The sequence below is a fragment of the Sinocyclocheilus grahami genome, unplaced genomic scaffold (genome assembly GCF_001515645.1).
Source record: "Sinocyclocheilus grahami isolate Dianchi unplaced genomic scaffold, SAMN03320097.WGS_v1.1 scaffold9.1, whole genome shotgun sequence".
NCBI lineage: Eukaryota > Metazoa > Chordata > Actinopteri > Cypriniformes > Cyprinidae > Sinocyclocheilus > Sinocyclocheilus grahami.
In genome coordinates this window covers 3,191,567-3,214,897 of record NW_015505188.1, presented here as the reverse complement: position 1 = coordinate 3,214,897, position 23,331 = coordinate 3,191,567, and the positions used below count along the sequence as shown (strand labels likewise).

The following is a 23,331-nucleotide window of genomic DNA, read 5'->3' as shown; positions in this document are numbered from 1 at the left end:
ACTATGGGATATCTACAGCAGTAAAAGAACCAAAACCCCAGAAGACATTGAGCAAATAAATATAACAAACAATAGGGTAAAATTGACAACCTATTTCCATGTCTTAAACCTTTTTTATGTACGGAAATCACGCTTTCTTTCTCCCGTTCTCTCTCTCTCACACACACACACACACACACAATTACAATTTAAAATAATTGTATTCTATTTCAATGTGTTTTAAAATGTAATTTATTTTTTTGTGATAAAATGATTACTCCAGTCTTCAGTGTCACGTGATCCTTCAGAAATCATTCTAATATGCTGATTTGCTGCTTTTCATACAATAAACATTTCTTGTATAAAGTGTAATTAGTCATGATCATTTTAAATGTAACAGTCTCATTCATTCATTTACCTCAAACAGGAATCCTGGATCACAGGGGAGGCGCCGTGGACATCAAAATGATGACGAGCAGGATGAAGACCTCACAAAGGACCTGGAAGATCCCTCCCCTGTGCCAGGAATGGAGGAAGTTACATTGCCAAAAAATTGTCAGTCTTCTTGATTAATAGTCCCTTATTTGAACAGTGCAAGGGTTAATCAGAGAGCTACTGCCATTGTACACTTGATCGTAACCCTGGGTTACATAAAGTAGCCTTTTTCTGTTATCAGTAGTATGCTTAGTAAGTGACTTTGGATAAAAACGTCTGGTTGACAACCACTTGCATGACTTAGATGGCTGAGCTGTCTTTACTGAGCTTTTCATTTCATAGTTCATAGCACCATTTTTTAAAAAGCCCCTCTGGATGCATGGAAATTCAGTGCATGGCTAAAATAGACATTCTGCTATTACATGCTGCACCCTACTTTCGTTGTTCCACTTTACACTGAAAGCTTTTAAATGTTATTGTTATTGAATTGTCTCTCTGATGCATCGTCTTCAGCTGCTTTGCTTAATGTCCTCTGACTTTCTGCTTGCAGTCAATCAGAAAAAGGACAGTGAGAACACACCAGTGAAAGGCGGAACGGTTGCTGATTTGGGTGAGTATTTTGCTTCATATTTGTTTTGGGTATGAATATGATATCTTCTCAAAGGAAATGTAAATGATCACATTAATTTTGTTTGCCCTCTTAGATGACCAGGAAGATGATTCACTAGCATCTGGAGGCAAGGTAGTGTATCTTCATACTGTAATCCAGTTATGCTTTTGGAAATTTTCTCTCCATTATTATAACAGATGCACAGCATTTTGTTGATAACAGCTCTTGCACTTTACCCATACATTCTTTAAGTAGTCTATCAATATATGACTTTAATGCCCAAGCTATTTATTCTGAATCAAATTGTTCTGAAAGATTGCCCACGTGCTTTTTTGTTTACTAATCGTAATTGACAGGAAGAGGATGAACAGGGCAAAACAGAGGTCAATCGTCTGATCGACTCTGAGGACAACGTGACTGAACAAACCCATCACATCATTATACCCAGCTATGCTGCCTGGTTCGACTACAACAGGTATCAAATCCCTTCCACCAGGTGCTGTAGCAATGTCCTGAGAGCTTGCTTGGAGAGAAATAATGTTATAGACCTGTGGTTCTCAACTAGGGCAGTCGTGATTTGTCGATTTTTGAAAATCCTCGACTTGCTTGTGTCGACTAACCGGCAAAATACCGGAAGTGGCGCATTTCACAGACAAGAATGTATAAAACACATTATTAGTCTGTTTTCCAAGGCTGCATGATATATTAGACCATAATTAAGCATAATTGTAAATTCACAAATGCTACGATTTAATTAAATAATTATGTGAGATGCCGTTCTAATACAATATATGCGCTTTATTTACATGCGTGTACAGGGCCGGATTTATGCATAGACATTCTAGGCACGTGCCTATGCTTGCTCGTCCAGGGGGGCCCAAACACAATGAAGAGATGTTATCATATTTTTGTATACTATGGGATATCTACAGCAGTAAAAGAACCAAAACCCCAGAAGACATTGAGCAAATAAATATAACAAACAATAGGGTAAAATTGACAACCTATTTCCATGTCTTAAACCTTTTTTATGTACGGAAATCACGCTTTCTTTCTCCCGTTCTCTCTCTCTCACACACACACACACACACACATAGACACGTACTCGCGCGGAGACGCGGACAGAAACTTGTCATCAGCGCTGCGGCTGTCCCACGAATTTATCAATAAAAGAGTTTTGCAGCTGAAAAGCTACAAGACATTTCTCAGTAACGAGGTTCTTGAAGCTGTTCAAAGATTCGCTGTTAGTTGACGCTGCTGCTGAATACTGAGACGCACAGACGCAAATATTCACACGCACTTAATCTCTCTCTCTTTTGCTCGCTCTCTCTCTAATAACTGCGTTAGACTGCATTAATAACTGCGTTAGCCTGCATATCAATGGCTCAAGCCTCTGTTATCAGCTCTAAAATGACGTTTTGGAATTTGCAACGGAAGGTTTGGGATGAAGTGCATAAAAAAAATTAGTTCAACCCACACGAGATTTCAGGACGGAAACATGTCAAATGTCTTGAAACAAATTATCTGAACAATGTCTTGATGTGTGGTTGGGACTCCAGGCCGTTAAAATTATTAGAGAAATAATGCACTCCCGGAGGTGGTCATGTGGCCACGACTATATGGTATGGTCGTTCTCAGTTCTCAAACAAATTAAGAACTATTCGATTTTTATTGACTGAACGCAAGCGCTTATTCCGATAGAAAACACTGTATCGGTTTCCACTGATTAAGAAATATTTTTGTTTGCTTGGGTTAATTGCCTTTTGTTCACAGCCAGCTTTGTACTCTTCTAGGTTAAAAAAATGCGTTGCACAAATTCGAACATCTGGGTTGTGCTGTTCTGTTGTAAATAAATCTTAACTAATGATTCCTAATTGCATCTACTTCCGGAAGGCCAAATAAAGTGCTTTTGCTTTCGCACTGAAACAGTGTCTCCCTGACATGGCTGCATCAACACGACTGCTGTTCCTGAAACCACGCCTTCTTTCTTTGTGTGCACATTTGGGTGGCATTATGCTAATATTTCCACATAGTGACCTAGATATGTGGGGCCGTGTTAGAACGAGCCGTTTTACACATCGCATCATATGACCCCTTTAAAAGTAAAAATACCTTTTAAAAAAAATAAAAATTATGTTCCAGCTTAACCAAAAATATCATGTATAATATTTGCCTCTTTTTTTTTTTCTCAGTTCAATCCCGAAAAAGCCCATTAAACTTTTTTTTCTTAGTTGTGAATGTAATTTATTTTTTTCCCCAGTATACATGAAATTGAGAGGCGTGCCCTGCCAGAGTTCTTCAATGGCAAAAACAAATCTAAGACTCCAGAGATGTAAGTTTGCGCTTTAAAATTCACATTAAAATATCTTCGATTTTACATCATTATGCTCCCATGTTTCTTTGTGGTTCTTTTACAATGCATGTTTGTTTTCTGACCCAGCTTCCATACTCTGTTTTATTACCTCTTTCTTAGCTATCTGGCTTATCGTAACTTCATGATTGACACATACCGGCTGAATCCTCAGGAGTACTTGACCTCCACCTCCTGCAGGAGAAACCTCACTGGAGATGTGTGTGCAGTCATGAGGTCAGAATTTTCATTTACCTTCCTAATTCATTAGAACATTATGCAGAGAGCCTTGCATAAAGTTAAACAGGATTATTTATTTTAGTTGTTATTGTATATTTACCTTCAGTGTTGTCTTTTTTCCCCCAGAGTGCATGCCTTTTTGGAGCAGTGGGGGCTGGTGAACTACCAGGTTGACGCTGAGAGCAGACCCCTCCCCATGGGCCCTCCACCAACGCCACATTTCAACGTTCTGACTGATACTCCCTCTGGGTTAGTGCCACTGCAACACCGCCCTCCACAGGTGAGACTGGGGTGACTCTTTTTTTTTAATTGACAGAAGGCACAAGTTTTCTTGTGGAAAAAGTTGCAATAAAGTCTCTGCTTTTCATTCCAGGTTCCCCCTGCTCAGCAGATGCTGAACTTCCCAGAAAAGGGCAAAGACAAGCCAACTGACCTGCAGAACTTTGGCCTCCGTACAGATATTTACTCAAAGAAGAATCCCAAGGCAAGTCATCTAATACTAGGCCTAATACTTGGAATTTGTCACTGCTTTTTCTTTTCTTTTATCTTTCATAGTTTCTTGATGTGATAATTTGCCTTACAGGGCAAAGGGGCTGCTGCTGGGAGAGAATGGACTGAGCAAGAAACGTTGCTTCTGTTGGAGGTGAGATCTGAATCATTAAAATAAATCAGTGGGCATCATAAACTCTTCTGCACCATACGATTCTCTTTTCACACTGTTTTGTTTTTAATAATATTATTTAAACTAATAATTCCAGGCTCTGGAGATGTATAAGGATGACTGGAATAAGGTTTCAGAGCACGTGGGCAGCCGTACACAAGATGAGTGCATCTTGCACTTCCTGCGGCTGCCCATAGAGGATCAATACCTGGAGAGCTCCGAAGCCTCGCTAGGCCCTCTGGCTTACCAGCCGATCCCCTTCAGCCAATCAGGAAATCCTGTCATGAGCACTGTTGCATTTCTTGCCTCTGTGGTCGACCCGCGTGTGGCGGCGGCTGCTGCCAAAGCAGCTTTGGGTATGTTGTCAAGTTTTGATGTATCAACCTTATTTTAGATATATGAGTGAGTGTGACCATTTGTAACTTTAATGTGCTAGGCTTTCGGTGTCATTAATGGCAAATCAAATTTTGAATAAAATTAAGAAATTACCCCCAAAAGATTAAGCCATCATTGTTTTAAATGAGAAAAGCAATTAATAGACATGATAAAAAAGTAGTTTTAGACATGTTTTGATTAACAATTTATTACACAAACTTTTAAAGCTAAAGTGTGACCTTAACAATCTTTTCCGAAGCTGCTTCTGAAGTGGCATTTAGGTTTAGGTGGCATGAATTAATTGCATATATAATGCTATGAATGAATGGATTCTAAATGTAACACAATGTTAATTTGTTTACTGAACTGTTGTGTAAAATCTATTTCATATTTGCAATAGTGCAGATATTTGGGAAAAATTTTATTTTCTTTTTCCATAATTATTTGCACCAAATTAACCCGTGTAATCGACAGCACCTAGTTATTTTATAACTTTAATTTATTGTAATCATAAACACACTGGTTTGTAGCACAATACCAGTTATTCTTCTAGTTATTCTACAGTATCTAATGAATTGGAAGTCTCACACATTCAGAGAAAATAGCTTCTGCATTGCAAAATAGGGTGGTTATGGTGCTCATAACGAACAACATTTTGAGTATTTTACAGGGTTTCCGCGGAGTCTTAAAGTCTTAAATTGTACAATAAAGTCTTAATTATGATTTCAAGAGGTCTTAAATATGGGAATAGAAATACCAGAGTTGCGATATGGCTGAATGTGACGATTTAACTTCAAAAAAAGGCTACGAAGACTCCAGAGATGTAAGTTTGTGCTTTAAAATTCACATTAAAATATCTTCGATTTTACATCATTATGCTCCCATGTTTCTTTGTGGTTCTTTTACAATGCATGTTTGTTTTCTGACCCAGCTTCCATACTCTGTTTTATTACCTCTTTCTTAGCTATCTGGCTTATCCGCTTTAAAATTCACATTAAAATATCTTCGATTTTACATCATTATGCTCCCATGTTTCTTTGTGGTTCTTTTACAATGCATGTTTGTTTTTCTGACCCAGCTTCCATACTCTGTTTTATTACCTCTTTCTTAGCTATCTGGCTTATCGTAACTTCATGATTGACACATACCGGCTGAATCCTCAGGAGTACTTGACCTCCACCTCCTGCAGGAGAAACCTCACTGGAGATGTGTGTGCAGTCATGAGGTCAGAATTTTCATTTACCTTCCTAATTCATTAGAACATTATGCAGAGAGCCTTGCATAAAGTTAAACAGGATTATTTATTTTAGTTGTTATTGTATATTTACCTTCAGTGTTGTCTTTTTTCCCCCAGAGTGCATGCCTTTTTGGAGCAGTGGGGGCTGGTGAACTACCAGGTTGACGCTGAGAGCAGACCCCTCCCCATGGGCCCTCCACCAACGCCACATTTCAACGTTCTGACTGATACTCCCTCTGGGTTAGTGCCACTGCAACACCGCCCTCCACAGGTGAGACTGGGGTGACTCTTTTTTTTTAATTGACAGAAGGCACAAGTTTTCTTGTGGAAAAAGTTGCAATAAAGTCTCTGCTTTTCATTCCAGGTTCCCCCTGCTCAGCAGATGCTGAACTTCCCAGAAAAGGGCAAAGACAAGCCAACTGACCTGCAGAACTTTGGCCTCCGTACAGATATTTACTCAAAGAAGAATCCCAAGGCAAGTCATCTAATACTAGGCCTAATACTTGGAATTTGTCACTGCTTTTTCTTTTCTTTTATCTTTCATAGTTTCTTGATGTGATAATTTGCCTTACAGGGCAAAGGGGCTGCTGCTGGGAGAGAATGGACTGAGCAAGAAACGTTGCTTCTGTTGGAGGTGAGATCTGAATCATTAAAATAAATCAGTGGGCATCATAAACTCTTCTGCACCATACGATTCTCTTTTCACACTGTTTTGTTTTTAATAATATTATTTAAACTAATAATTCCAGGCTCTGGAGATGTATAAGGATGACTGGAATAAGGTTTCAGAGCACGTGGGCAGCCGTACACAAGATGAGTGCATCTTGCACTTCCGGCGGCTGCCCATAGAGGATCAATCCCTGGAGAGCTCCGAAGCCTCGCTAGGCCCTCTGGCTTACCAGCCGATCCCCTTCAGCCAATCAGGAAATCCTGTCATGAGCACTGTTGCATTTCTTGCCTCTGTGGTCGACCCGCGTGTGGCGGCGGCTGCTGCCAAAGCAGCTTTGGGTATGTTGTCAAGTTTTGATGTATCAACCTTATTTTAGATATATGAGTGAGTGTGACCATTTGTAACTTTAATGTGCTAGGCTTTCGGTGTCATTAATGGCAAATCAAATTTTGAATAAAATTAAGAAATTACCCCCAAAAGATTAAGCCATCATTGTTTTAAATGAGAAAAGCAATTAATAGACATGATAAAAAAGTAGTTTTAGACATGTTTTGATTAACAATTTATTACACAAACTTTTAAAGCTAAAGTGTGACCTTAACAATCTTTTCCGAAGCTGCTTCTGAAGTGGCATTTAGGTTTAGGTGGCATGAATTAATTGCATATATAATGCTATGAATGAATGGATTCTAAATGTAACACAATGTTAATTTGTTTACTGAACTGTTGTGTAAAATCTATTTCATATTTGCAATAGTGCAGATATTTGGGAAAAATTTTATTTTCTTTTTCCATAATTATTTGCACCAAATTAACCCGTGTAATCGACAGCACCTAGTTATTTTATAACTTTAATTTATTGTAATCATAAACACACTGGTTTGTAGCACAATACCAGTTATTCTTCTAGTTATTCTACAGTATCTAATGAATTGGAAGTCTCACACATTCAGAGAAAATAGCTTCTGCATTGCAAAATAGGGTGGTTATGGTGCTCATAACGAACAACATTTTGAGTATTTTACAGGGTTTCTGCGGAGTCTTAAAGTCTTAAATTGTACAATAAAGTCTTAATTATGATTTCAAGAGGTCTTAAATATGGGAATAGAAATACCAGAGTTGCGATATGGCTGAATGTGACGATTTAACTTCAAAAAAAGGCTACGATTTCATTAAATAAACATGAGCGCTGCATGTTCAAATTCCATGCTGCATTGCTTTGTGTTCTGGCGTTACTGGGGAAACAGTGATATTTCTACCAAACGCGCCACCTGCTGGCAGAGAATGAGCTTTGTCATGCCTGGAGCTGATCCTTGCTGGTTGCTGAGGAAATTCCAACAGCTTTGTGCTCAGGATCGCTGGATCGGATTTCACCGTGGACGAAGTGGAGTCCAGCCCGGTGACGCTGTGTTTCGTTGTGAAAGCGAAACTCCTTTGTTTGGTCTTCCAAAAATGGACATGACTAGAAATCAGTGGTTAAGTTGTATTTACAACACTGTTCCAGAACACTTCAACCCAAATATTCAGATGTGTGCAGCACATTTTATGGAGGACTGTTTCCTGATCCTGGTAGAGTAGACTACAATGCAGGCTGTTCTGACTCATGGACTGCAAGTACGTTTTTTTTATATTTTATATTTTTTATATTTAAAGCGAGTTTTTTGGGCAGTGTAGAGTAGGGCTTGTTGTTTGTCATTTCTCCGATCACAAATGCAGACATGGTTTTATGTTTACGAGGCGCGATGCAATGTGTAAAAAGACAGTATAAGTCATTATAATCAGTAATTATGTCCCCACTGGATGCAACGAATGCCTCGTTTATAATGGGTTTTCATGCTTTTGAATCATCGCTCCAGCCTGACAGGGCATCATCACAATATGGTAAGGGGAGTAACATTTCCATCACACGCTTGAGGTATTCGGCCTGGATAGCTGGCCAATCACAGCACACCGGATAGCTGGTCAATCACAGCACACCTTGCTTTTCAGACTGATGAGCTTGGTAAAAATCGACGCGTTTCAGAAAGGCGGGCATAGAGGAGAAACAATAATGTACAGTATGTGGAAAATAATGTGTTTTTTGAACCTTAAACCGCATAAACACATTTCTTTACACCAAATACACAAAATAATGTTCTTTTTACCAACATCATATGACCCCTTTAAAATGTCAAAACATTATTCATGCATTTGTAACTGCGGGTTAAAGTATTCCATGTCCCTCTGAGCTGCATTAAACAGTGTGTAAATGCATCTAAATGCAAATTCTAATGCAGCTTCTATGTTTCCTCTAAAAGATAAATTTTGTTGAGACTGATTTAATTTGCTTGGTGACAGCCCAAATGCAAGAATTTGACTCAAAAGTTGTTGCACACTTTTAGAGAAAAATGGATTAAAGATAAAAATGCCCATAAAACCTATTGAAAAAGATTAATTTCTATCACTGCTGTGAACTGACCACACAGAATATAAAAAAAAAAAAAAATTCAGGAGTCAGCTGTCCACTGTAGTCCTTAAGATATCAGCACAATAACACACTTAGCAAAATATCGTCTAATTATCGTTATCGATAAAATCCCAGAAAATCTTGAGATTTTTTTGTCTATCGCAAACCCCTAATTTATTTAATTTATATAATAATTTACTGATAATAATTGTTTAAATTAATATAATGATTAATACTTTCGACTCCATTTTCTTAAAAATGGTTTAAAGGCTGAAATGTAGTTTATCATTTTATAAAATTGTTTTTGTGAAAACTTGTAGATGAACTGTAAATTATGCTTTTTAAAGTCATTTTACAGTTTAATATGGTACTATAGACATTGCCCTACCCCGGTCATATGGTATTAATTTTATTTGTGCAGTTCTTAAAAAAAGGTCTTAAAGTCTTAAATTTGCGCTTAAAAATCCTGCAGAGACCCTGATTTTAAGATGGTATTTCTGTCCATTTTTTTTTTTTAGAGGAGTTCTCGCGTGTGCGTGAGGAGGTTCCCATGGAGCTGGTGGAGGCTCATGTGAAGAAGGTACAGGAGGCTGCGCGCAGCACAGGAAAAGTAGACCCTGCGTTCGGCCTGGAGAGCAGTGGCATTGCTGGCACAGCTCCTGAGGAACCAGAGAAAACCGGTAATTTTGATTATGGTGAAATTATGAAACTCAACATCAGCTCTGATGGGCGGGTTTTCCATCTAGCAGGTACAGACTCAGTTGCAACAAATGGTCATGGGCTTGCCTAAAGTCTGACCCAAGCTGAAATCTGCTTTATCCCTGTTAAATTGAGACATGATGCTTGTCTGTGATGCATGTTTGAGTCCAGTTGCTACACCCCTTTCTCCTTTCAACATGTTGAACTTGGCTTTGCATGCTATCAAAGGTGTTTTTTTTCCCCAAAAGGGACCATTTCGAAGGATTTTGTTCACCCATAAATTAAAATTCTGCCATTTACTTTTTCAAATCTGTATGAGTTTGTTTCTTCTGCTGAACACAACATAAGATATTTTGAAGAATGTAGGTAGTATGGGGGGAAAATACTATAGATGCCATTAGGGACAACTGTTTGGTTACCCACATTGTTCAAAATGTCATCTTTTGTGTTCAGAAGGGAGAAACATTTTTTGGAACTTGAGGGTGAGTAAATGATGACAGAATTTTAAATTTTTTTGGTGAACTGTCCTTTTAATACAAAAATAAAAACTTAGATAAAACTGGTAAATAAAATAAATAGTGGTAATAAATGCTTTGCATATTATCTTTTCAGCAAAATCAAATACATAAAATAAAACAAGCTGCTAGATTTAGATACGATGTGCTATTAAAACAAACAAGAACTGCTACATTTCACTGTAAGTGCATGTTGACCTTTGAAATGTGAACTCGAGTGTACTGTCCACCGAGAAATTTAAAACTTTGTAAATGTCCATGTGAGTCCATGCAAAAACATGTGAATTTTTTTTCTTTCCCACCCTTAATAAATGCCTTTAGACCCTGTTTTGCAGAAAATCTATAAACAAAGTAATGATTTTTATTTTTGTTCTCCTGCCTGCAAATACCATGAAAATACATGTTCTATTAGGTCTGTGCAATTAATTGCATGCGATTGTCATGCGCATCTCATCAGTAAAGCCGGTTCCGTGATTGGTAGTAAATCGCCATCACCTGCTTTTAGATGGAGCGGCATTTACTACACAGAGCCGTAGTTCACTGACAAATTAGGCAATATTGCGTTCATAATCACAGATGAATCGCATTTGATTTTGAATGCGATATTGCCTAGCTTGTCAGTGAACTATGGCTCTGTGTAATAAAGGCCTCTCCATCTGAAAGCAGGTGATGGCGATTTACTACCACGTAACCGGCTTTACTGACGAGATGCACATGACAATCACATGCGATTAATTGCACAGCCCTATGTTCTATATAAAGTGTTTATATATATTTAATTATGCTCTAAATTGACTGAGTCTGTACATTTTTGTTACCTTGTTCCAGAGAAAGACAAAGATGAGGACATGGAGACCACAGAGGAAGGGAAGGAGGGCGAGGAAGAGAAGGAAGAAGGAAAGAAAAAGCTTGAGTTGGATATCAGAGAGGGCAACATCGCCACTGCCGCCGCTGCTGCCCTGGCCTCTGCTGCCACTAAGGCAAAGGTAATGCATCCCAGATACGGCTCAGGCTGCAGCAGGGACTGGGTTTAATGTTTACCAATTCTTTAACTTCCTTTATTGGCACTAACAGAAACTGTGTGCTTTGTGCAGCTGTCTCCAGTCAAAGTCTTTTTATCACCTTGGCGGCTAACTTGATTTCATGCGCTGTTGTTTTTCTGTGTCTCAGCACCTGGCTGCAGTGGAAGAGAGGAAGATCAAATCTCTTGTGGCTCTGCTGGTAGAGACTCAGATGAAGAAGCTGGAGCTCAAACTCAGACACTTTGAAGAGCTGGAGACCATCATGGACCGTGAGAAGGAAGCCGTAAGTATTGCTGATTGTCTTTGGTGAATCTGGCTGTCAAGAACATGTCACCCAGAAACAATATATTTTATACTTTATATGATATATAAATTGTTTTTATTTTTTTAACAATTTGTATTTATTTTATTTTTTTTGCATTGTGACATTTTTGTGACAGTTAATCCCAAATTCACCTGAAAAAAAATCACTGTAGTAAATTATATTGTATTATAAAATTATCTTTTATAATATCAATAATGATAATAATATATCAATAATAAATATCTATTTAAAAAAAAAAAGTATTTGCTTTGCTTAATACAGTCAATGGATTTGTGTTTTTTCGCTCCGTGTAAAGCAGTGTTACAGAAGCTACTTCTTATTTGTAATGTGAGGTTGTGATTTACACCTGCTTTTACACTATTATTTTATAATAACAACTACTGATTTACTTTAAAGTTTGTCAGTGGAAATTTAAACTCCTTTCTGTGTTGGTGCTTATAGAGTTCACTCATCCTCTGAATTGTGCTGTGCCTTGTTCTTTTGTATCATGAAATTGTTTTTATTTTTTTAACAATTTGTATTTATTTTATTTTTTTTGCATTGTGACATTTTTGTGACAGTTAATCCCAAATTCACCTGAAAAAAAATCACTGTAGTAAATTATATTGTATTATAAAATTATCTTTTATAATATCAATAATGATAATAATATATCAATAATAAATATCTATTTAAAAAAAAAAAGTATTTGCTTTGCTTAATACAGTCAATGGATTTGTGTTTTTTCGCTCCGTGTAAAGCAGTGTTACAGAAGCTACTTCTTATTTGTGATTTACACCTGCTTTTACACTATTATTTTATAATAACAACTACTGATTTACTTTAAAGTTTGTCAGTGGAAATTTAAACTCCTTTCTGTGTTGGTGCTTATAGAGTTCACTCATCCTCTGAATTGTGCTGTGCCTTGTTCTTTTGTATCATGTAGTCTTATGTCTGCACATCAGAGGCGCTGTCCACAAGAGACTTGGAAGGCTCTGCAGAATGCTTTAGCAAATGTAGCTGGCTCTGCAGAATGTTTTAGTAAATGTAGCTGAAGATAGTAACCCAATTTAGCTGCTGTAAATAGTGCATGAAGGATGTCTTTATATAGCCCAGCGGTACTTTATTTCCTTCTAGTGTTCATAAATTCACTAAATGCAACTTTGATTTTAGTTAAGCACGTTGGCGCTTTCTGCACAGGTTAGCAACACACACTTTCTTTAAAAAACACAAAAAAGGTTTGTTACTGCAGTAGTGTTTTCTGCTCACTGAAACATTTTTGTGCCATTTTAGTAGCATGAATCGGGTTCATGTTATTTTTGTGACTCGTACGTTTGGTGGGCCTTTGCTTAAACTTCCGAAGCTGCAGCATAAAGATGGCATGTGTAACCAGTCCACACAATTACATATATAATTTATCATTATTACATATATAATTTATCATTATTGCTATTTTTATTATTAAATAATAAAGAAATTAATAATTTTGTATTCATTTTTTATTTTATTTATTTATTTTTGTGGACAGAACAACATTCAAATGGTTTGAAGTTACTTTTTTTTTTTTATGAACTAAATTCAGTAATTTAAGTGGATTTTTTTCTGAACAGTAATTTATTTATTTTTTTGTAGCTTTTTTTTACGCACCTCGTGATTAGCATCACAATGAGATGCCATGTTGGACATAACCAGTTGGCAAATTTCCAGTTTTCATTCTTCTATTTCTACACTGATAGCTTCCTACTATTATTTGGCATTTTTCTCAAATTTATATCAAACAACCTGCTGTAAATAGACCAGATGTTGACTGCACTGCCCAAATGAATAGATCCGATTAGAGTGCTTGCAAATTAAGTGCAGGCATTGCGTTCTAATGATTTGATTTGAAAAGCAAATCAAAATTGTGTGCTGTGTGAGTGTAGCCTTAGTTCACATATCACGTCTTTTGTGCGCTCAAGTTCGTTATTTCAGATGTGGACGCGCAGCAGGCACGCACATAATAGAAGCGACGCGGTCGCGACGTGCTAATTTTTTTCCAGGTGCGTTCGCGCAGCATCGAGATGAAAAACATTTCAACTTTTCAGAATGCGGCAAGCGCACAGCGGGTAATGTGACAAGAACCAACCAATCAGCTTCATCCTTTCCTGTAACAACATTGAAAGCTCAGACAAGATGAAGGAACAGCTGATCATAGCTGTACAGGGATAGCCATTTTTATATAAATTTAGTAGCAGAGCTACTGCAAGCGATTTTTTTTTTAGTGCTGCAAATCCATTTATCCTTTGCTGAAACTTCCGCATCTTCATGGAGAGCACAGGTCATGGTTGCTTAGCAATGGCAGACGCCTCTGGAGCGCAAGCGCCCGAACGCTTTGGGGGAAAAAAGCAGAAAGCGGTGCGCCTAGCGTTTTCCACACGTTTTTAGGCACGACATGTGAACAGCCCTCTTAGTAATCAATTTAAACTTTCCCTTATTTCCCATCAGACTATGAGTTGATTTAACAGGAGTTTTTCTCTTTAAAGCTGGAGCTCCAGAGGCAGCAGCTTTTGACAGAGCGACAGGCATTCCACATGGAGCAGTTGAAGTACGCTGAGATGAAGGCTCGTCAGCAGATTGAGCAGCAGGCAGCTGCGCAGCAGAATGCAGGAGGACATCACGGACCATCTCCGCACGGCCCCCCTCCAGGCATGCACCCTGGACACCCAGGACATCCCGGGCACCCAGGCCCTGGATATCCCCCCATGCACCATGCCATGGGTCCCCACCATGCCCCTCAGACAGGTCAGCATGCACCCTGATCTTCTGGTTTTGTGTTTGAGGTCTTCTGTTGGGTTGCTCTTTCTTGAACAAGGGCCTGCATTCTCAGAGCACACACACAGAAAGCCACCTGGAGAACAGCTTGAGCTCTCTTTCGGAGCTTAACGCTGCTCTTTTTAATATCGAGCATGTCCCACAGTAGTCTGCGTTTTACGACAGTCGTGTTACATGACTTGGCTGATTTAAACATTAAGTTTGGGCTTTTAATGAGGACCACAAGTGCACTGTGCGTTTAGAATGTGGCATAAAAATCATTTTATTTCGATTGTTGTGTTTTTTTATAATCATTGGAAGCTGAAAGTTGATTAATTGCACATCCTTAATCAGGGGTCTTAAAAAGGTTGTAAGTCTTAATTTGCCATTCCACAAATGTGACCCTGGACCACAAAACGAGTCTTAAGTGTCAAATTTTCAAAGCTGAATAATACGGTAAATAAGCTTTCCATTGATGAATGGTTTGTTAGGGTAGGACAATATTTGGCTGAGATACAACTACTTGAAAATCTGGAATCTGTGGGTGCAAAACAATTTAAATATTGAGAAAATCACGTTTGAAGTCCTTAACAATGCATATTACTAATCAAATATGAAGTTTTGATATATTTATGGTAGGAAATTTACAAAATATCTTCATGGAACATGATCTTTACTTAATATTCCAATGACTTTTAACACAAAAGAAAAAATTGATAATTTTGACCCATACAATGTATTTTTTGGCTATTGCTACAACATACCCGTGCAACTTAAGACTGGTTTTGTGGTCCATGGTCACAAATTAAAATGTCTTAAATTGGAGCAGAAAGTCTTGTTTATAAAGTCATGGCATTAAATGTTTCATGCACTGCAGATATCTATTTTTGTCTTGTTTTTCAGTTCAAATATCTAAACCCTTACATCAAGATATATTTACTTGAGATGCGAAATGAATGTATTTAACAAATTAAGTAAGTTTATGCTTAAAACAAGAACAAATACCTGTCAGTGGGATCAGAAAAAAAATTATTTTCCTTTTTAAAAAGCTAGTTTTTCCCTAATGGCAGACTTTCCCCCCCCCCCTTATTTTAATCGTACTCTATTTTTCTTCTTTCTCATTTATTCCTTAAATTTTCTTTACTTGGTCTTAAAGTTCTTAAGTCTAAAATTTACCTTCACAAAACCTGCAGAAACCCTGCTAATTCTTTTCCAAAAGTGAATATTCTGTAGCACATCAATATGTCTTTTGTTACTTAATTCAGGACCACTGGTTGGACCAGGCCAGCCCATGCCAGGTCAGCCTATACCAGGCCGAATGATGCCTGGACCTCCCCCAGTTGGACCCCCACAGGGTGGCATGCCTCCCATGATGGGACCTCGACACCCTGGACCACCCAACGGCATGTGTGAGTATCCGTTCTATCACTAGATCCCATCCTCTGGTTCCTCTGCATTGCACATTTGTCCTGGGCTCTATCTTTTTTTTTTTGGGCTACTTTTTTTAATACGACATCATTGTCTCCTTATAGACCCAGGTCCACCTCCAACCGCACAGCCTGATGGGATGCCCCCTGGCCCAGTGGGACCTCCTGTATCTGCGCCCCCTCCTCGTGCTGCTGAAAACTAAACTATTCACCCCATCCCTGCACACACGTACACATACACACGCACATTTGACATAAATCCAGATTAATCCGGGACCCCCACAGACCTGCTGTCGTTGCCTTTTGTAGTTTCGCCTTGCTGATGGGTGGGTCATCTCTAAATCCTCTCGTTTGAGCTGAGCACTCACCTCCTCACCCACAAACATTCACACGCTCGGGGCACAAAGTCAAGAGTGTGCTGCCTTTCCTGGGTCTCTTGGCTAGTAATAGCACTGGCTTCTGTTCTGTTTCTCTCCTCTGTGTTTGTTTTCGAGAGCGTTCCGCAGACTCCTGCATTTGAAGAGAAAGCTTGCTGCAGGCATCCGGCTCTTCCCTGTAATGTGACTGAAGGAATCATATGTGTATATTGTGCTAATCCGCGTAAGCTAATCGCTCTAAGATCGAAATCACACTGTAGCTACGAGCCGGTCCACAGTGTCACGTCTCCTCTGGAGTCCTGTGGCACGCAGAGAACCTTTCCACTGCCTTACGTGTTTGTGGTGCAGTATCCATTTCAGCAGAGTTCCCAGTGGCTTCCTTCCTTGAGCACATCTATCTGATAATCTACCTCACCGGTGCAATTGTATTCAATCTGTGCATGGTGTGTGAAGCAGATTTGCTTTATGGTACTCTACTTGGTCAGCCACGCTGTGACCCAGAGATCAATGAGAGATTGTAACTCACACCGCCACGAGTGCTCCGCTGTCCTAAATGCGTCCCGAGTACTGTATCCCCGAACGAGAGCACACCAGACTGCTGTTTTTAGAGATGTACCCACACACGCATTAACCTTTGTTTGCTTCAGATACTGTGCAGATTGACAAATACACACAAACACACTTTAAAGACCTCTGTTTTGTTCTCTCGGAGAATGCAAACGGAGGTGCATATGGTATCACACTGAAGTGATGGAGGAACTTTGCTTATCTTAGCTGTAGCTGGCCTTTTGTGCTCCTCCCTTAGGTGCTGACAGAGTAGCTGCCCCGCCTCGCTCTACCTCTCTCACTTTACTACCTCTCTTTTCTCCTTCTCTCTTCCTGTTATGGCTGTTCTCTCTATCTTTTCTTTGTGTGTGCCCATGTGACTGCTGCATTACTGCTGTGTGGAGGCTGTCGTCGTCCTCCTCCTCAGGTGAACCAAGCCCTCACTTCAACACGGCCCACCCCACTACACACACACACACACACACACACACTTACATGCACATACACACGTATTTCCTCTTCCAAAACTTTCCAGGCTGTATATCACCGAAAAACAGGGTGCGAAACCTTGCCCTCCCCAATCTCCATATATATCTTTTATTGCTTTTTATTTTATGGTGATGTATTTTTAAGAAAATAAAGTTTGTGTAGACTCCGTTATCGCTGTTCTTGGAAGTTTGTAGCTTTCTCTTTTCATTTTCCCCGGCACACTGATACTGAGACCTGAACACTGTCTAAATAAAGTGGGTTTTGTTTTTGTAAGACTGCTTTCTGTTTCAGTTCTAGCGATTCCTCTGATTTATTTGCCTATTTTGATGTATTCCTAGGTTTCTGTGAGTTTGACTTTTAAGATTGTATGAATCTCTGAAATCAGAGGAAACTAAAATTCTTCATATATTTTTAGGATGGATTTATTTTTATTCTCATTATTATAATACTCTGCAAGTAATAAAAATAATAATAATAATAGTAGTAGTAGAAGTAGGGACATTTTATCTCCCAAAGGTTTTTTTTTCCCCCCCCTCAGTTCTCAGAATTGTGAGAAACTCCCATTCTGAGAAATAAAAGTCTCAGGGGAAAAAAAAAAAATTATTTAACAATTGGTGAAATGCATGAAAAAAGTCCACACATTCCACCAGAAACAACTTTTTGCATATGATTTCTGGTGGTGTGTGTGGACTTTTTTCATGTATTTTACCTTTTGGAAATTTTGTTTGGTCTACGCACCTCGTTTGGATGATTTTGAAGGTGCAGTGAGTTTCTGGCTTTTTTTTCTTTTCTTTTTTTTTACAATTGCGCATCATTTGCTCCAAATGCACTTTGGCAAATATAAATCTTGCTCAGTGAGGAGAAAACAATGTGCAGGAATTATAACAACCTCATGTAATGTAATCTCTAACCCGGATAATCCGGCATGTTGATGGCTGGAACGTGTTAGACTGTGCCCGATAAGCTATGGGTATTGTTTTTTTTTCACAAAGATTGGCACTTTAAAATAATTACCCACTAGAGGCTATGCATTAGTAGTTTTACCCCACAGGAAAGGGAAATTCCTGATGCCTTAATTTTGTAACTGAGGGAAAAAACACTGTAATGCACAACATTGAATGTCTTGTAACTTTTGTAAAACTAGCAATAACAAAAGACTGCTTTAATAGTTGCATTAAAATTTACTAAAATGTATTAACTAGCCTGTTTGATACGAAGCAAGTTAGCACAATAATACAGAAAGTGTTGTCACAGGCTTGTATCTAATACAGCCGCTTCTAACATGAGGACTGAGAATCTGATTGTGGTGGTTATTTCTAATATTTTAGTACATTACGCTTAGTCTGGAAAAAAGTCATTTTAAACATTTGGGCTGAGAACTGCAATGATATTGATTATTTGAATTTTGGATATTGAGTTTGGAACAACTAGTTCTACATGCATGGAGAGTAGTTTGCCATTAATTAGTTAACCCATTTCAAATGAGAATCAGGATTTTTTTTTTTTTAATTTCAAGGGAGGCTGATTATTCTCATGTGACTTCATATAGTTTCGAAATAAGATGATGGTGATTTAAGCCGTTTTCTCATAAATAGATTCGATTTTGTCACCTTGGTGTTTGAGCACCCCACTGCCTCCGTGTGAAACATTTACAGCTGTTATTTACGTTAGGTGTAATGATACCAGATGAGGCCCAGGTCATAAAATTGTGCTTGAAGGCATACCTAAACGGCCAGTGATTTTGGGAGATATTAAACGCCTCCTTTACTCAGACACAGACTGTGGTCTTGCTCCCTTATGCTTTTGTTTAAGCACAAGGCGCAGATTTCTCGAATTGTTGCAACGAGGTTTGGATCCTTCACTTTTCATTTCACTGTCATTTGTTTCTTTCTTCTGTAGGTGTCTGAATGAGAATAAAGGGTGGGAAATGGTGTTTTCAAAGAATGATTTTGTCACCTTGGTGTTTGAGCACCCCACTGCCTCCGTGTGAAACATTTACAGCTGTTATTTACGTTAGGTGTAATGATACCAGATGAGGCCCAGGTCATAAAATTGTGCTTGAGGCATACCTAAACGGCCAGTGATTTTGGGAGATATTAAACGCCTCCTTTACTCAGACACAGACTGGTCTTGCTCCCTTATGCTTTTGTTTAAGCACAAGGCGCAGATTTCTCGAATTGTTGCAACGAGGTTTGGATCCTTCACTTTTCATTTCACTGTCATTTGTTTCTTTCTTCTGTAGGTGTCTGAATGAGAATAAAGGGTGGGAAATGGTGTTTTCAAAGAATGGTAAAGCTTATTAAATGTGTTAGTTCAGATTAGTATTAGACTAATAATTGTGCCTGCTGGCATGATAACAGAGAAATGCTCATTCTGCTTAATGTCAGAGAATTACAAACAGCCTTGACGGTGCATGTTTTTTTTCACATTACGTACCTTTGTGTATATATAGAGGTAGGATTTTTTTTGAGAAAATATCTCTTGTGCTCACCAAGGCTACATTTATTTGGTGTAATAATATTTTGAAATATCATTACAGTTTAAAATGACTGTTTTCTATTTTCATGCATTTTAAAATATAATTTATTTCTGTAATGGCAAAGCTGATTTTTCAGCAGCCATTACGCCAGTCTTCAGTGTCACATGAATGTTCAGAAATCATTGTAATATTTGGATGATCAAGAAACATTTTTATTATAAATGTTGAAAACCGTTGTGCTGCGTAATATTTTTGTGGAAACCATGATACATTTTTTCAGGATTCAATTATGAATAGAAAGTTTAAAAGAACAGAATTTATTAGATTTTTTTTTTTTGGTGACACTTTAAGCATCTTTAATGTTGCTTTTGATCAATTTAATGTGTCCTTGGTAAATATAATTAATTTCTTTAAAAAAAAAAAAAAATCCAAACTATTGCACATTTTATGTTTCAATATTTGTGAAAAATATGAAATTGTTTGAATTCAGTTTTTTAGTGTAAACCTTGTTTAATATCAGTAAAATAGAAATAGAAATGCAGTTCACAACCATTTTTGTTTCCGCAGGAAAAACTGGATTGTGTAAACTGGTTGTTACATACTGGAATTTAAAAGGGAATTATGAAGTCAACAAAAAAGGCAAATCATTTTAGAGGATTTTTAACAAATAATTACAAATATTTCTTTATAATAATTGTATACACAATTGGACCATAAATTTCCATTCATGCAGTAAATCAGGTAAAATTTCATGCTGGTTTAACAATTGACAATTATTTTGGTTGGACAAAATAATGTGAGCACTCTTATTATAGGGTTTAATGTAATTTATGTAGGCTACAGTGATACAAATGTTCTTTGTATTCTCTAGGTTGTATCTAGGTGTAGAGTAAGTTGTGTTCAGCGGCTGTAACAAGCGGTCAGTGAAATGGGTGACTTTTCAGATTTCCAAAAAGGACAAATCATGGGATCATGTTTAGCAGGAGCATTTGTAGCCTTCACAGCCCAATTGTTTCGTATTTTAAGAACAACAGTCTCTACAAATATGACTTTGTACGCAAAGCATGGCAAGACTTCATCAGTGAAGAAGAATAGTGGGCGAGAACCGATAGGGACTGTCAAACACTAAGAAAGATTGTTTCCAAGAAACACTGAACTACTGCAGCAAAGTGTCAGCAAACCTCAGTATTCACCTTGAAGACCTTGTTTCCACAAAAAAACAACCAAGAAAGAACTGCGATTTGCTGAAACTGATCACAGACACCAGTACTAAAATGCAAGAAAGACGGTGTCATGATCATAAAACCTGGACAATTTTGGACCGAGGTGCACTTTCATATCTGTCCTGGTCAGACAAATCACATGACCTGAATATTAACAAACCACTGTGGACAGTTTTGGAGAGAAGAGTGAGAAGCAGATTATCTGCTCCAACATCTCTGAAGCAACTGGCGAATGTTCTGATAGACAACATTCAACTGGAAACAATTCAGAAGTTATATGAATCTATTCTAGGGTTGGAAGCTGTATTAAAGGCAAATGGTGGTAAAAGAAATATTGTGTATTTTCCAGGTGTTCACATTATTTTGTCCAACCCCTGTATATCAACCCCTCTGCTGTCTACATATCATAACCCATATTGGTTATCCACTCGTTTAGATGTTTCATAATTATAACACTTATTTCCTTGAGCTTCAGCAGTTCTGCCATCGCCAATGAGACAATGCGGTCACTCCACAGCCGCTCAGGCGAACTTGTCACATCATATCTCACTCATCATCTCCCAATTTTCAACCCATTTTCCTCCCAAGTTTTTTAGCAGGTTTCCCCTTCCGCCCTGGTTCTTTTCTTCTCTCTCTCTCCTTCTCTGTCCCTCACCTCCTTCTTGCTTGTGTGTTCTTCCATCAGTCTTCATCCTTCACCTCCGTAACCATGGTGGCAGATCCATAGATGTGTGAATAAAAAAAGAGAGTGCTCTGCTCAGTGCCACATGCTGTGTGGCTGCATGGAAGGAACGAGGACAGCTTGGCGAAGCCCATTCGGCTAGTCAATTATTAATTATATGGAAGGTTATAGGGTTGATTTCCTGGATGTTGTGCATGTTGTATACCTTGAATGCACTTGATAAATGCCAAGTGCATCTCCAGATTTGGATCAAACCTGCCTGGTTTACAGTTACAGCTAGTACAGATGACTAAATATTTGGTTTGTTCCTGAACGTCTTCTGTGTTTAAAACTGATTGCTTTGCGTTGCTCCCTGCGGAACTGCAAAAGCCCCAATTGTAAAGACTTTGAATTAAAACAACAAACATTGACAGCCTGTGTGTGATGTGCAGATGGCTCGAGCTCTTGGGCTGCCTGTGCGTTCTCGATCGAATATAAAGGATACTTCCCTTGTATTCCAAGCACCGTCGTTTCAGCTCGATACGTGCTTGACGGAGGCATTTAAGCATTTCATGTTTGTGCAGCCGCACTATCTCTAAGGACGTTTCCATGGTAACAGGTCTCATGGTTCTGCATGAAGAGTAGTCGGAGAGGAGGGACTGTTTTGTGCTATAAAGATTGAATGTTAAAGCAAAGGCTCCTGTGAATTTAATGGAGGAGACTCCATTGCCGGGAGAATTGCTGTCTGAGACGATAGCCGCCCTCTCCAGTCGCACAGAGCCATGACTGTGTTTGTAAAGCAAAATTAATTACCCCCCTAATCAGCATTCGTTGTGTTGAGTTCCACGTGTGTGACCTAAAATATGCAACTTGAGGGTCATCGAGTTCATTCGAGTCTATTCTGAATGGTTTTTACCTCCATTCTGACAGACTCGAGCGGGTTTATTTGCTGAATCAGAGAATCAAGCATAGATCTTTAAACCTCCAGTTTGAAAGGAGCAAAACTGGGATTGTGCCACCAGCCTGTCAACAAATTCTCAATTAGGCCCTCTCTGTGTTTGCGCCATGGGCATTTGGCATCCCACTTGTGCAAATGTAATGTCTTGCCGCAAAGATAGATAGAGAACTTGGAATCCTGATAATGGTTTTCACTTACCATTATCATGACAGCTCATATAAATGTTTTAGTAAAGTAAATGGCATGAGGTACACTTGTGGTTCCACAAAGAACCATTCAGTCAAAGGTTCTTTAAAGAACCATCTCTTTCTTACCTTTTTGTAATCTGAAGAACCTTCTTTCGCCACAAAGAACCTTTTGTGAAACAGAAAGGTTCTTCAGATGTTAAAGGTTCTTTATGGAACCATTTAGACAAAAAGGTTCTTCTATGGCATCGTGAAGCACCTTTATTTTTAAGCCATTTTACCAGCCATCATTATGTTTAGTAAAAGTTTAACAGAGAACTCGGGGAATCAATGAAAGCTTGCATGATGCTGTACTAATTAATTGTGTTTTGCTGCCTCTTATTTGTCTCACTAAACATCAGATCAGCCTTTAGCCTCTCTGCTTCCCCCATTAGTTCTGGAGCACCTAGTGTTTCTGAATGCAACACAAGTTGACGGTCATTGGAAAAAATGTTGGAGTTCGAGGTAAAATTTGTTAAAATAACAAATTTGGTAATGTTGGTTGAATGACAAGACATAACTGGTCATGCAGTATTAACATTGTGGCCACATTATGTAGTCTAAAATTGTTTTTCTTGGCCACTGACATAACTGCCAATGAAAGCTTGCATGAT

The 23,331-nt window shown here is 38.5% G+C and overlaps 1 protein-coding gene across 1 annotated transcript in view; it reads left to right on the top strand.

The window, feature by feature from the left end:
* The window catches only part of LOC107592245 (SWI/SNF complex subunit SMARCC1-like), a 28,012-nt gene extending 10,654 nt beyond the window's left edge, over positions 1 to 17,358 (top strand). Inside the window, 13 exon segments of the mRNA XM_016281665.1 lie at positions 3,285 to 3,356; positions 3,498 to 3,611; positions 3,741 to 3,894; positions 3,988 to 4,098; positions 4,198 to 4,257; positions 4,373 to 4,631; positions 9,522 to 9,683; positions 10,746 to 10,769; positions 10,881 to 11,203; positions 11,388 to 11,522; positions 14,066 to 14,324; positions 15,599 to 15,742; positions 15,866 to 17,358. Coding sequence (XP_016137151.1) covers positions 3,285 to 3,356; positions 3,498 to 3,611; positions 3,741 to 3,894; positions 3,988 to 4,098; positions 4,198 to 4,257; positions 4,373 to 4,631; positions 9,522 to 9,683; positions 10,746 to 10,769; positions 10,881 to 11,203; positions 11,388 to 11,522; positions 14,066 to 14,324; positions 15,599 to 15,742; positions 15,866 to 15,963 — 1,915 coding nt within the window. The 3' untranslated portion in view covers positions 15,964 to 17,358.
* Positions 17,359 to 23,331: the final 5,973 nt, after the last annotated feature.